The sequence below is a fragment of the Lepidochelys olivacea genome, assembly GCF_965140295.1.
Source record: "Lepidochelys olivacea isolate rLepOli2 genome assembly, chromosome: 1".
Taxonomy (NCBI): Eukaryota; Metazoa; Chordata; order Testudines; family Cheloniidae; genus Lepidochelys; species Lepidochelys olivacea.
The window spans coordinates 218253123-218265193 of NC_140411.1; the positions used below are offsets into that span (position 1 = coordinate 218253123).

A 12071-nucleotide genomic window follows, 5' to 3' on the forward strand; every position below is an offset into this window, starting at 1 on the left:
CACACTAAAGGGAGACGTGGCCCTCACCTTGAGAACGTTGTAGGCATCCCCTTCACCGTCAGGAGAAATGGGTCCGTAGATGAATCCATTTAAAATGACGTTCTTGAGTGTCACACAAGGGTTATCGTCTTCTTCCTCCAAATGGTGCTCCCGGTAATTATAACCCCTGATCTCCTTCACCGGGAGCAAATCATACACCTGCAGGTATGACATGTCTCGATGTCAGTGACCACAGGCCCAATAATAATAAACCAGCGTGTGCCACCCTAGTGATCACAGACAACTTTAAGCTAACACATCTGTGCATGCAATCCCAGTGACCAAGGGTGATCCTACAATAACAAAACCCTACAGTAACAGAGCAGAATGTCTGACTCCACGGCTCAGCACTAACTTTTCAATAATCATAGGATCATAGAATATCAGGGTTGGAAGGGACCTCAAGAGGTCATCTAATCCAACCCCCTGCTCAAAGCAGGACCAATCCCCAACTAAATCATCCCAGCCAGAGCTTTGTCAAGCCTGACCTTAAAAACTTCGAAGGAAGGAGATTCCACCAGCTCCCTAGGTAACGCATTCCAGTGTTTCCCCACTCTCCTAGTGAAAAAGTTTTTCCTAATATCCAACCTAAACCTCCCCCAGTGCAACTTGAGACCATTACTCCTTGTTCTATCATCTGCTACCGCTGAGAACAGTCTAGATCCATCCTCTTTGGAACCCCCTTTCAGGTAGTTGAAAACAGCTATCAAATCCCCCTCATTCTTCTCTTCCACAGTCTAAACAATCCCAGTTCCCTCAGCCTCTCCTCATAAGTCATGTGTTCCAGTCTCCTAATCATTTTTATTGCCCTCTGCTGGACGTTTTCCAATTTTTCCACATCCTTCTTGTAGTGTGGGGCCCAAAACTGGACATAGTACTCCAGATGAGGCCTCACCAATGTCGAATAGAGGAGAACGATCACGTCCCTCCATCTGCTGGCAATGCCCCTACTTATACAGCCCAAAACGCCATTGGCCTTCTTGGCAACAAGGGCACACTGTTGACTCAGATCCAGCTTCTTGTCCACTGTAACCCCTAGGTCCTTTTCTGCAGAATAATAATAACCCAGTGTGTGCTGACCAATGCTCACCAGCGGCCCTCCAGTAATAAATCAGTATGTGTGGTTGTGTCCTCACAAGCGGCCCCAGAACTATAAATCACTGGGTGCAGCAACAGTTTTCATGAGCGCCCTACATAGATCAAGCAGTGGGCGCAGACCTTGTGCTGACTTGGGACCCTACAATAACAGGCAGACTGCTCTGCCCTAGCTCCCACGAGTGATTCTCTGCACTTTCCAGACAAGATCATCTCTTGTGCCGGTTCATCACCAGGACAGGCTGGCACTTACAGAGCTGGGTGAGAGCTCAGCTTCAGGCTTCATGAGGAGGACGCTCTTGTCCACAGCACGGACGGCGCACAGGGAGCCCGGGGAGGCTTCGACCTGAAGGTGAGTGTTGGAGGCGGGGAGGCCCTCAGCCAGTGAGAAATGCAAGTCAACCTGCAACCCCAAGAAAGGTGTTAGAGGAGCTACTTCTCCAGATACCTTCACATGCTGCCCCACAGCTCTGCCAATGCCCATCAGTCCTGCCCTACAACCCCCCTGCTATTCCAGCCCTGAGCTCCCCCCACAGCCTTGCCAATGCCCCTCTGTCCTGCCCTGTAGCCCCCCTGCTATTACAATGCTGGGGTCCCACACAGCTCTGCCAAAGCCCCTCAGCCCTGACCAGTGCAATTCAAACATGATCAGCAGTGCCCCCTATATGTCAGTTCTGTTTCTACCCTCCATAATTCTGCCTATGCAAATTAGTCCTGATGTGCACTCTTCTCTCATATTCAATTGCTGATCTATGGTCAGTGCCTGATGGGTCATGAAGCCATTGAACATTTCCTGAGTCTCCCTTGAAATTTGCCATTCCAGGTTCCACAGGTGGGCCATTGTCCATGGGGTGCATGCGAGTTATAGAAACCGGATGCTCACCTTATTGGCAAAGCAGTTTTCAATCTTGAAATCTTCGGAATTGGCGATAATTTCCCCGCTGGGTAAAGTGGTGTATACGAGTACCCGGGCAAGGGGGGCAATATCAGGCCTCACGGGGAGCCTCAGCTCAAATACTTGGATAACTGGGAAACAGAGATGGGGGTGGCTAAGCTATAGAGAAGCAGCTCCAGGGCCACACATTTCCTTAGGCTCCCTCATGATGGCTGCAATATCAGCCACCCTGAAAAATGCGCTACCCAAGGGTAAGAGTTTTGGCACATAGTTGAGGCTTTTGACTCTTACTGCAGACACTTGGTGTGGGATATTCAGGTGAGATGGGTTTGGTGGATCTCAGCATGTCCTCTAAGTCCATGTCAGCTAGAGTCTAGCACTGTCCTCCATCAGTGCAGGATGCCCCTGCCAATGCAATAATGAAGGCGAGGAAAGAAGTGCGTGTTGTACAGTGGCTCTGTGCGGAGGGTTGTGCGTACAGGGTTGCAGAGGGGGTGGGATTCCACACTCCTGCTCCTAAAGGTGGAGTTTGCCCAGCCAGCCTGAATCAGTCAAACTGGGAATCCCTTGAGACTGCCATTAATGAAATGAAATCGGTCAGGGGAACTGTGTGTGTGTCAAAGGGAGAGAGAGACCATGACTAGTGAGACAAGGAGGAGAGAGAGAAAGTGAAGAGGAGAGAAGGGTGCTGTTCTCGTCACCTCCTTCAGACACAGCAGGTCAGTCTCCCAGGACAGACAGAGAAAGGTGTGGGGAGAGCTCACAATGACAATGGGCCGAAATTTTTCAGATGATTTTTTGTTGTTGAAAAATGTAGACTTGGATAAACCAAAAAACATTTCACAAATTTGTGTGAAATTCACCAAATGGTTTTGTTCAGAAAAAAAATTGGCAACAAATCAGAAAGTTTCGTTTCGACATTTCCTCAATGAATGGTTCCATTTTTCAATTCAAAACAACTCCTCATTTACAATTTCCCTTCAATTCTATTTAAAAAAGATGAAAGCAGCTCAAAAGTGAAATGGTTCAGCTGTTCCCAAACAATTGTTTTTTGAGGTTTCTGGTTTGGCCAGCAAACCGCGAAATCAGTTATTCACACAGATCTACTCACGTTCTCCATCCCGCATGGGATGCACCTCGGTGCTTGCCCTCACAATGCCTCCCTTGGCCATCACCTGCCAGAAGAAACCCACCTGTTACAGAGGTCCTGGTGGGAGGTGCAGGATACTCACGAGGGAATGCTGGGGGTGGGGGTGTCTATACCGATGCCTTCCTGTGGGGAAGGAGCAGAAAATCCCGCAGAGCCATACAGAGAGTCCCAGACCCAGACTGGAGTTTACTGGGACCTCGACCAAGTCAGAAATTCTCTCTCCCAGCAGAAACCATCCACTCGCCGGCCAATTCTGCATTTCCTTCACTGGCTTTTACATGTAAATGTCAAGGTCAAGTGAACCTGGCCTCGGGGCAGTTTGGTGGCCTGGGACATATATGGGTGTCTGGCCTCCAGTGCTGTGTCATGTGTACAGAAGTAGAGGTCATGAGGGCTTACCAAATAGTAAAAGACGATTTCTTTCTGCTCCCCCACGGCCTCTGGCTTCAGGATGTAGTGCACCCGGACCACCACATTGGATCCACAGCTTAAAGTCTGAGACATGGGCTCAATTTTGAGAAAGCTCTTACTCAGGGAGTAAAAGCGTGTTGCTCTGTGAACGACGTTACCATACACAGGGGTGACCCAGTCTGTGTCATAACAGTTCAGTTCAGATTTATGGTTTGCCTGATAAAGAAGAACATTTTTACATCAGATCAAAAAGTGAGTAACAAGTCTACTAGCATTTCAGAAGGAAAAAGTGGGTAATTTTAAAAACATGTTCTTGGCAGATTTTTCAGTGCACAGTGCATTGATCTGCATTTTCCATGGTCGTGTGGAGAGAGAGAGATGGAGAATCAGAGGGAGAGCGACCGAGTGTGTGAAAGACAGAGAACAAGGGACAGAGAGAAAGAGAGCAAGACAGAGAGGAGGAGACTGAAATTCCCAGCCAACAAACTCTTTGGTTTATCTCCCGATGGGCAGAGAGATCAATAAACCCACGGACATCTCCTCTGGAGCTTAGCCAGTGACACCTCCCATCCCCTAGCTCCCTGGATTCAGCCACTCACGGTGATGTGAATGGAGGTGTCTGTGAAGTTGACAGTGTCTATGGAAAACCAGATTCGGCCCTCTTCATTTGTTGTGTAGTTGGCTTTGTATTTGTTTCCCCTTATGGAAATCCGAATTGTTTCATTGGTGATTGGAGCATCGGTCCCGTCCACCAGCTTCACCTAAAGGAACAAATCCAATCTCCGTTGCTTATACCAGGCAGGGAAAGCAGTCCCCACAGTCCTAATGACACTTTGCCCACATTATTCCCCTGAGGCAGCTCCAGAGGGTGTTTCCTACAGAGCTGACCACGGGGCAGGTATATGTGAACATGCTGGGTGAGTCTGAACCACCTGAGGAGGTGGCTTGTCCTCCGAGAGTGTGTGATTGGGAACATGGGAAGGACTGTGCCAGCCACACCAATGGGCCTTCTCCTCTGTATCCCGTCTCTGACAGCACCAGGGGGTCAGAGGAAGGTGCTGCAATTCCCACTAATGGCAAGGATACCACAGCATGTGTAGAGGCAGAGGGAGATAGCTCCTGTTCCTGTGGTTTGTGATCATCCCACATTTTCCCTTTTCCATTTGCACGTTCTCATTCTCCACAGACAAGCACACTCGTGTCAGGTAATTTCCTGGGCTCTCAGAGGTTCCCTACCTGCCCAGAGAAGGGGATCCCTGGTATGTAATGAGAGTCCACCTGCTCAAAGCTGATTTTGCTCATGGTGCCTGTGATCTCACTGGAGCCTGTCCCAGTTAACTCCACCCCTGCAAAAAAACATGGCAAAGAGGGGTTTGAACTAATGCACTGACCTGCAGCTCCTCTAGATGCTCCAATGCTGCCCCCCACGTTGTCCAGCTCTGCCAGTGCCCTTCAGTGCTGGCTTGCAACACCCACTGCTATCGCAGTGCGGCCCCACAGCTCCACCAGGTCAGCATGATGCATACCTGTACCCTCTTCTGTGATCTTGCCTTGCACCTCAATTTTCATCTCATAACCCTTTCGCTTGAGCTGGAATATTTTAGTCTTCACCACATTGGAGACACAGCCTCGAACGTCCGCCTGAGCCAAAGCCCAAAGAGGAAATTACCATGGAAATCCCTGTACAATTCAGGTCTGTGTGGAACAGGAACAGAGACCCCAGTACCCAAGACATTTGCCTGCTGCTTAGTTTGCCTTAATCCCATCCTCTTACTGGCTTGATCCGGCCTGACTCCCTCTCTTCCCTTCTTCCTCAACAAACCAATCAAGGCGTCTCTCGTCTCAGTGACTTATCCAATATGCAGCCCTCTCTGATGCATTTCACCACAAATTCTCCTAGTTACACGCCTGGTTCCCTGATTGTTCAGATCACACCCCCTAGAACTGCAACTTCCCATCAGTGTGATAAATCTCCTTGTGTCTTTTATCCACCCTTGGAATCCTCTCTCGTTCTCCATGCACAATCTTGCTCTCTTCTTCCTTTTCTCGTTCTTCCTCTCATTCTTCTCCTCCTCCTCCTATCTCTGTCTAACCTACTTCTATTTTCTCTCTCTTACTTTCTTCTCCTTCATAGTCTCCCTCTCTCTCTTTATTGCTCTACCCCTATTCTCTCTACCTCCTTGCCCTGTCTCTCTCTTTCTTCTTCTTCTTGAGTTCTCTCTCTCTCCCAGATCTTAAAGTTCCCTCTTGCTTTCTCCTCTGCTCTGCTCCCCTCCCCATCTCAATCCCATTCACAGACACAAAAACCTCTCAGGGTCTTTTCTTTCCCAGTTAGAAGAAACATCCATCCAGGGGTGAATCCTGACCTGACAGATGTCAATGGGAGTTTTGCCATTGAGTTCAATGGGGCCAGGATTTCACCCGAGGGGTTTTTCTTCATAATTTATATCCCCCAGCCCTGGCCTCACCTCCTAACCAATACCTCCCTCCTGTGAGACAGAGCCCAACCCAGAACACAGAATCCCAGCTGAGGTCTAACAATCCCCTTTGACAGACACAGATCACCCTCCTCAAGACAGTCACCTCCTGCCTATGGGATGGGCCTTGGACTTACTTGTCTGGTGAATTCCTCACACACAGCCTCGGCCTCTCTTCCATAGCAGTGTGACCTGGACTGGGAGAATCTCCGGCACACACGGACATTCACCAGGCCAGGGACAGGGGTCCCATAGGTGTATCTGTAACCAGAGAGGTGTTAAAGAGACACAAGGTGCTTAGACGGGGAGACAGTCAGGCAGAAGAGGCCTTTTGGGGCCCTTTATACCATTACCCCTGAGGACTCTGTTGCTGGTTTCCTAATGTCTATTCTCCAGAGCTTCATCTAGTCCTGTTTTCCAATGACTCAGGTGACGGGGTTCCAGCCATTTCCCGGGGGAGATTATTCCATTACCCAGCAGGCCTCCCCATTAGGAAATGTTGCCCGATAGTCAGGCTCTTCAGCCCCTTAAATCAGTTGTGTTTCCCTTCTCCCAGCTCCCTCCCATTTGGCCACACCTTTCTGGTACGGAAGAGCCCAGACCTGCAGACAGTATTCCAGGTGCAGTCTCCTCAGAGCTGTGGGGCCCAGAGCTGAACACTGTCTTCCAGGTGGGGTCGCACTTTAAGGCTGTATAGAGAGGGATTATCATCTCCCGTCAATGCTACACGACACCTCTGGAGCACTGTTTTCAGCTCCGGACACCTCTTTACCCAAAAGCCATTGACAAATTGGAGGGAGTTCAGAGAAGAGCAAGAAATACGAGCAGGGAGTTGGAGGGAGGGATTTATGAGGAGGGAAGGAAGAGTTAAATCTGGCAAGTCTGGTTACGGGATGTCTAAGAAGGGACGTAATTTCTACCTACAAGTGTCTGAAGGAGGCATCACCAAGGGGGGCCGGGATAATTTATGGAGGCACTTGGGGGTCTGATTAGGAAGGATGGAATGATGTCAAGAAAGGGGAAATTTGGGTTGAATAATGGAGAAAACCTTTCTGAGAGGGAGCTGTACGGGGCTGAGGCATCGTTTCCCGGGGCAGGGGAGGAGCCCCATTGCTTGGGATGTTTAAAACTTGGGCTAGATGCAGACTAGACAGTAGGGAACAATCCTGCCCAGGGCCCTTGGGGATGGAGAGAAAGTGACCCAAGGGACCTTCTCCAGCTCTGGTTTCTGGGGGTAGCAGCAGGAAGGCAACGGTGGATGAGCACAAAAAACGGTGACTCAAACCCTGAAACTCACAGACCACAGACGGCCACTTTCAGCTCCTCATCCTGGATGGTGATTTTCTTGGGCAGCTTCACAGATACCTCGTACTTGGGCAGCACTGAGGGAGAGAGACGGGCCAGACGTTGAGCAGAGCAGAGGGAACACGTGTACATCACTGTCACTACCCCATTGAGTGACAGACACAGCCTCTCCCCCTCCCCCCCGCAACGCATGGTGCCAGATCCTCAGCCTGCTATAAATCACCACAGCTCCATGCCCATCAGTGCAGCTGAGCCAGTTTACATCAGCTGAGGATCCGGCCAGGGACTGTGGAACTGAAGAGAAAGACACCGTAACCCCTGCTCCCCTTCGCTCCCCTTGCCCAACCCTGCCCGCCGGGCTGTCGTTGCTTCAGAGACTGTATTCCAAACTATGCGACGCAAGTGATACCTAGTGAGGGCCCGACTCCCCAGTGCACCATCATCACTCATCAGATTTAAAGGGCCACATTCACTGTGTGCTCTGGCTCTTGTGCTGCTCCGGTGAAGCAAAGCAGCCATAAGCCCGCTTACTTTGCATCCCTGCTGGAGTGGTACAAAGCAGACGGACTGCACCAGTGAATGTGACCCTGAAAGTTCAGCCATTTTAAACTTATCCCTGCATGAAAAGAGTTGGATAAAAGCTGTTTCATAACACGGTAAAAGCAAATATTGTTTCCTGCTGGCTGAGTTCACAGACTGCATTCCCCTTCTGGCTGGGCACTTCAATGTCAAGTTTCAGCCCCAAAGTGAATTTTCTCAGGAGTTCGGAACTAACTGAATGAGGGGGTAGTAATGGGAGAGAGACACTGACTGGGGGTGTGTGGAGGGGAGTGGAGAGCAAACTCCATAAAACAATGGTTCTCAAACTTTTGTACTGATGACCCCTTTCACATAGCAAGCTTCTGAGTGCGACCCCCCCCCTTATAAATTAAAAACCCTTTGAAATATATTTAACACCATTATAAATGCTGGAGGCAAAGTGGGGTTTGGGGTGGAGGCTGACAGCTTGCGACCCCCCATGTAATAACCTTGTAACCCCCTGAGGGGTCCCGACCCCCAAGTTTGAGAACCCCTGCAATAAGAGCTGCTGAAGGTATAAGGCTCAGGCAAAAGCCAGCTTGGCTCGGAGTGGCACACGCAGAGGCACCCCAAGCAAGGAGGTGGCAGACTGTCCAGAGCCAGGTCACACTGGAACCAGTGAGATCGGCCCAGCTGGAGCACAGGCTGGTCACAGTGCCCGCACTGCCATGCTGACTGGTGTTCGGAGCTCTGCGGGTTTGCCTACAAGAGCACTGCTTTAAAGCCCTTTAGTTGCGATGCCGTGTGGTACCTATCCCGTAGTTCCCAGCACAGACCCCAGAAGCAGTGGATTCTGGGAGGTTTCAGAATGCCCTGTCGGACAGCAGCGAGAGGCCTTGTGGAGCCACTGTTACTAAGCCGTTCAGAATGAGCTGGCTCTTAGGCTTGCTGAGAGTAAGCTCTTGGAATGCATGTAAGTGGCTGGAGCATTTCTGTGGGACAATTCACAAGTGGTCGGGGTGGGGGCTGGAGTGGTACATTTCCCTAGACTAGACAGAGCTATACTTTCTCTCTCCTTGGGTGATTCGTGGCAACCACTGTAATTAAGGTTGCATAATGGGTTCTCTGAGAATCTACCACTCCTGCTGGCCTCATTTTCCTTTCCTCATAAACCTTCCAAAAGTTTGCCCTTTGAGGCTGATGTTTTCCAGGCTTGATCTCCAGCCAAAGTGTCTTTATTTATTTATTTTGAACGTTTGAAGATGTTCTGGGTGCCAGGGGCTGCAAGGACAAAGGTGTGAAGACCAGAGTGGGAGAAGGGGAGAAAGGAGAGGTGAGTTAAGCCAGTTTCATTGGCAGAGCACAGGGGAAGCAAACTGTGCCACTGTAATGTAGCATTCACATAGTTTGTTCTGCATCCGTACCATATACTGCACACAACTGGTAGGAAAGACCCTACACAAATATAAAGCTGCATTGTACTGAGACTGGAATCACAGCCCAAATCCAATAGGCCCAAGGGATGGGCTTTTGTATTCAGACCCAGATACGCCCAGGCTTACAGTGAACAGTGACCCTGACAGTTCAGGTGCTGAAGAGAAAGCTACACACCACTGGATGTGGGCTCAGATCCTGATCCCTTAAAGTATCCAGTGTTTTCCTGGCCCATTCCTCAGATCACTCTTCACACATCTATACCCCAGACAATCCTGAACTGGATTTTTGTGCCTGGAATGGATGAATCCCAGACAGTTGCTTCTGCTTCCAACACCCTTCACCCCAGCACAAGTGGGACCCTTCCTTACCGTATTCCTCCACAGTAAAGGAGTGTTCTAGATTGGTCCCCGTCTCTTTTTGTACCACCACGTTGTAGGTGCCTTGAATGGGCTCGGAGGTGAGGGGGAAGGAGAGCTGGGTGAGGCCCCCATTTAACTCCACCTCTCGCCACTGGTACACGCGGTTCCTCTGCGGGTCCTAGAGGTGAGAAGAGCACAAAGTCCTAAGACAGGATGACTCTTAACCTTTCATTTACAGGCAGGGTGTCTACACAGCATGAGGCTGCAGAGCAGGGCAGTTGCAGTCCAATGTTTGGCAGAGATACAGGATATATACGATTATCTCCCTCTCCTATAGCTGAGGTTAGGGCACCTGGTGGCCAGCTCTGTACTTTCCCAGTAGCCTGTAAGGATTAACCAGTCAAATCCTGTGCAAACAGTGTGTAATTAAACAGCCAGATACCAGCACCGAATCTATTCCATTGTCTGCCCACCTGATCAACATGCCCACATCCATATGGAGTGGGCAAGGAGGGTGGGAGAGAGCAAGGCTAAGAGACCAATGCACAGACAGCAGGATGTGATGAGTTTCTAAAGCCTGGAAGCTTTAATGTTATATTTGCAGTTCAAGAACTGGCAACTGGTCTGGCTGAGGACTGAAATATTCAGGTTACCTATGGGGCTGAGAAAACCCTCCCCATGCAGGTATGTGGAAGAAAATGGGCCATGGAAATACTAATCTGGGCTTAAATATGTTGTTTTGGGCTGCTACTCAATGCACAATATGTATGGGGGGTGGGGAATGTGGGAAGCCAATCTGAATAAATTAGACAAGGTCCTGAGTATGGTTTTGGGCAAGTCTGAAGGCAGGTCCAGAGGCTGGACCTGAAACTTCATCACTGTAAAAGCTGAGTATTATTAATTACAAATTGATTAACAGGCCAAAGCAATGGACCAAACCAGGTCTGACGTGACTAGATCCTAACCTGGTTCTGAATTCTGCAGCTCAGGCCCAACTCTAGTAGAAACCATCAAAGAGATTAAACTAAAAGCAATATATAGTTTGATGTGCTCTTTCCAGACTGCTCAGGAACATGTTTAATCTTCACACTCTTTCATTTTCTATCTGTTTTCTCCTCTGTATCTTGGCTACCATCAAAAGTCTATTTACTTCAGATAGCCCCAGGTGACTGACTGACTGGAGAGGATTTATTTTATTCCCACTTTATCCCTGAGCCAAGTAACGGGGGATGTGAAAAGAAAAGGAGGACTTGTGGCACCTTAGAGACTAAAAAATTTATTTGAGCATAAGCTTTTGTGAGCTACAGCTCACTTCATCGGATGCATTCAGTGGAAAATACAGTGGGGAGATTTTATATACACAGAGAACATGAAACAGTGGGTGTTACCATACACACTGTAACCAGAGTGATCACTTAAGGTGAGCTATTACCAGCAGGAGAGCGGGGGGGGGGGGGGGGGAACATTTTGCAGTGATAGATATTTAAGGTGGACCATTTCCAGCAGTTGACAAGAACGTCTGAGGAACAGTGGGGGGTGGGGGGGATAAACATGGGGAAATAGTTTTACTTTGTGTAATGACCCATCCACTCCCAGTCTCTATTCAAGCCTAAGTTAATTGTATCCAGTTTGCAAATTAATTCCAATTCAGCAGTCTCTCGCTGGAGTCTGGTTTTGAAGTTTTTTTGTTGAAGTATTGCCACTTTTAGGTCTGTAATCGAGTGACCAGAGAGATTGAAGTGTTCTCCAACTGGTTTTTGAATGTTATAATTCTTGACGTCTGATTTGTGTCAATTTATTCTTTTACGTAGAGACTGTCCAGTTTGGCCAATGTACATGGCAGAGGGGAGTGACCTCTCATGGCTGACGGGGAGAGAGCAGGCCCTGTTTCCAAGAGACCCCACTAGGTGACACCGAAGGCTGAGTGGGTGAAAGGACCTTCAGCTGACAAGTCCCACTGCGCTGTCGCAGTTATTGAGAGTTGGCCCCACACTTAAGTCAAGTCAAAAGCGGGTAGCCCAGTGTGAGGCGGATCTGGAGATGAAATGACTATGTGACTCAGAGGAGGCTGGGAAAGAAGGTTTATCATTGGGCTTGTGCTGCCTTTGCCATCTTTATGATGGATATAGACAGAAGTCCTGAAAGCTTTTTCCACATGAAAAAAAAAAAAGTGTTTTTTCGCCCCCCTGCTTATTGTTTTAACTTCAGAAATAGCAGGAATGCCACGTCTGATCTCCCCTGGTTTCTCACCAGATCTCAGATGTATTTATTGTGAGCGGCCACATCTTAATTGAAGGGGTGGGAGTTGGAAACAATTATAACAATAAAAAAAATACCTAGCACTTTGCATCCATAGACCTCAACCCGCTTTACAAAGGAGGTCA

The 12071-nt window shown here is 49.0% G+C and overlaps 1 protein-coding gene across 2 annotated transcripts in view; it reads right to left on the reverse strand.

Annotated features, from left to right (window-relative positions):
* Positions 1 to 12071, reverse strand: part of LOC311525920 (alpha-2-macroglobulin-like) — a 57869-nt gene that overhangs the window by 30989 nt on the left and 14809 nt on the right. For both annotated transcript variants that reach the window (XM_084638413.1, XM_084638414.1), the window contains exons 6-16: positions 9697 to 9865; positions 7365 to 7449; positions 6205 to 6328; positions 5117 to 5231; positions 4827 to 4936; positions 4190 to 4351; positions 3579 to 3806; positions 3141 to 3204; positions 2018 to 2160; positions 1388 to 1537; positions 28 to 198 (exon numbers count right to left, since the gene is read on the reverse strand). In XM_084638413.1, coding sequence (XP_084494539.1) covers positions 28 to 198; positions 1388 to 1537; positions 2018 to 2160; positions 3141 to 3204; positions 3579 to 3806; positions 4190 to 4351; positions 4827 to 4936; positions 5117 to 5231; positions 6205 to 6328; positions 7365 to 7449; positions 9697 to 9865 — 1521 coding nt within the window. The remainder of the gene's footprint in view (positions 1 to 27; positions 199 to 1387; positions 1538 to 2017; positions 2161 to 3140; positions 3205 to 3578; positions 3807 to 4189; positions 4352 to 4826; positions 4937 to 5116; positions 5232 to 6204; positions 6329 to 7364; positions 7450 to 9696; positions 9866 to 12071) is intronic.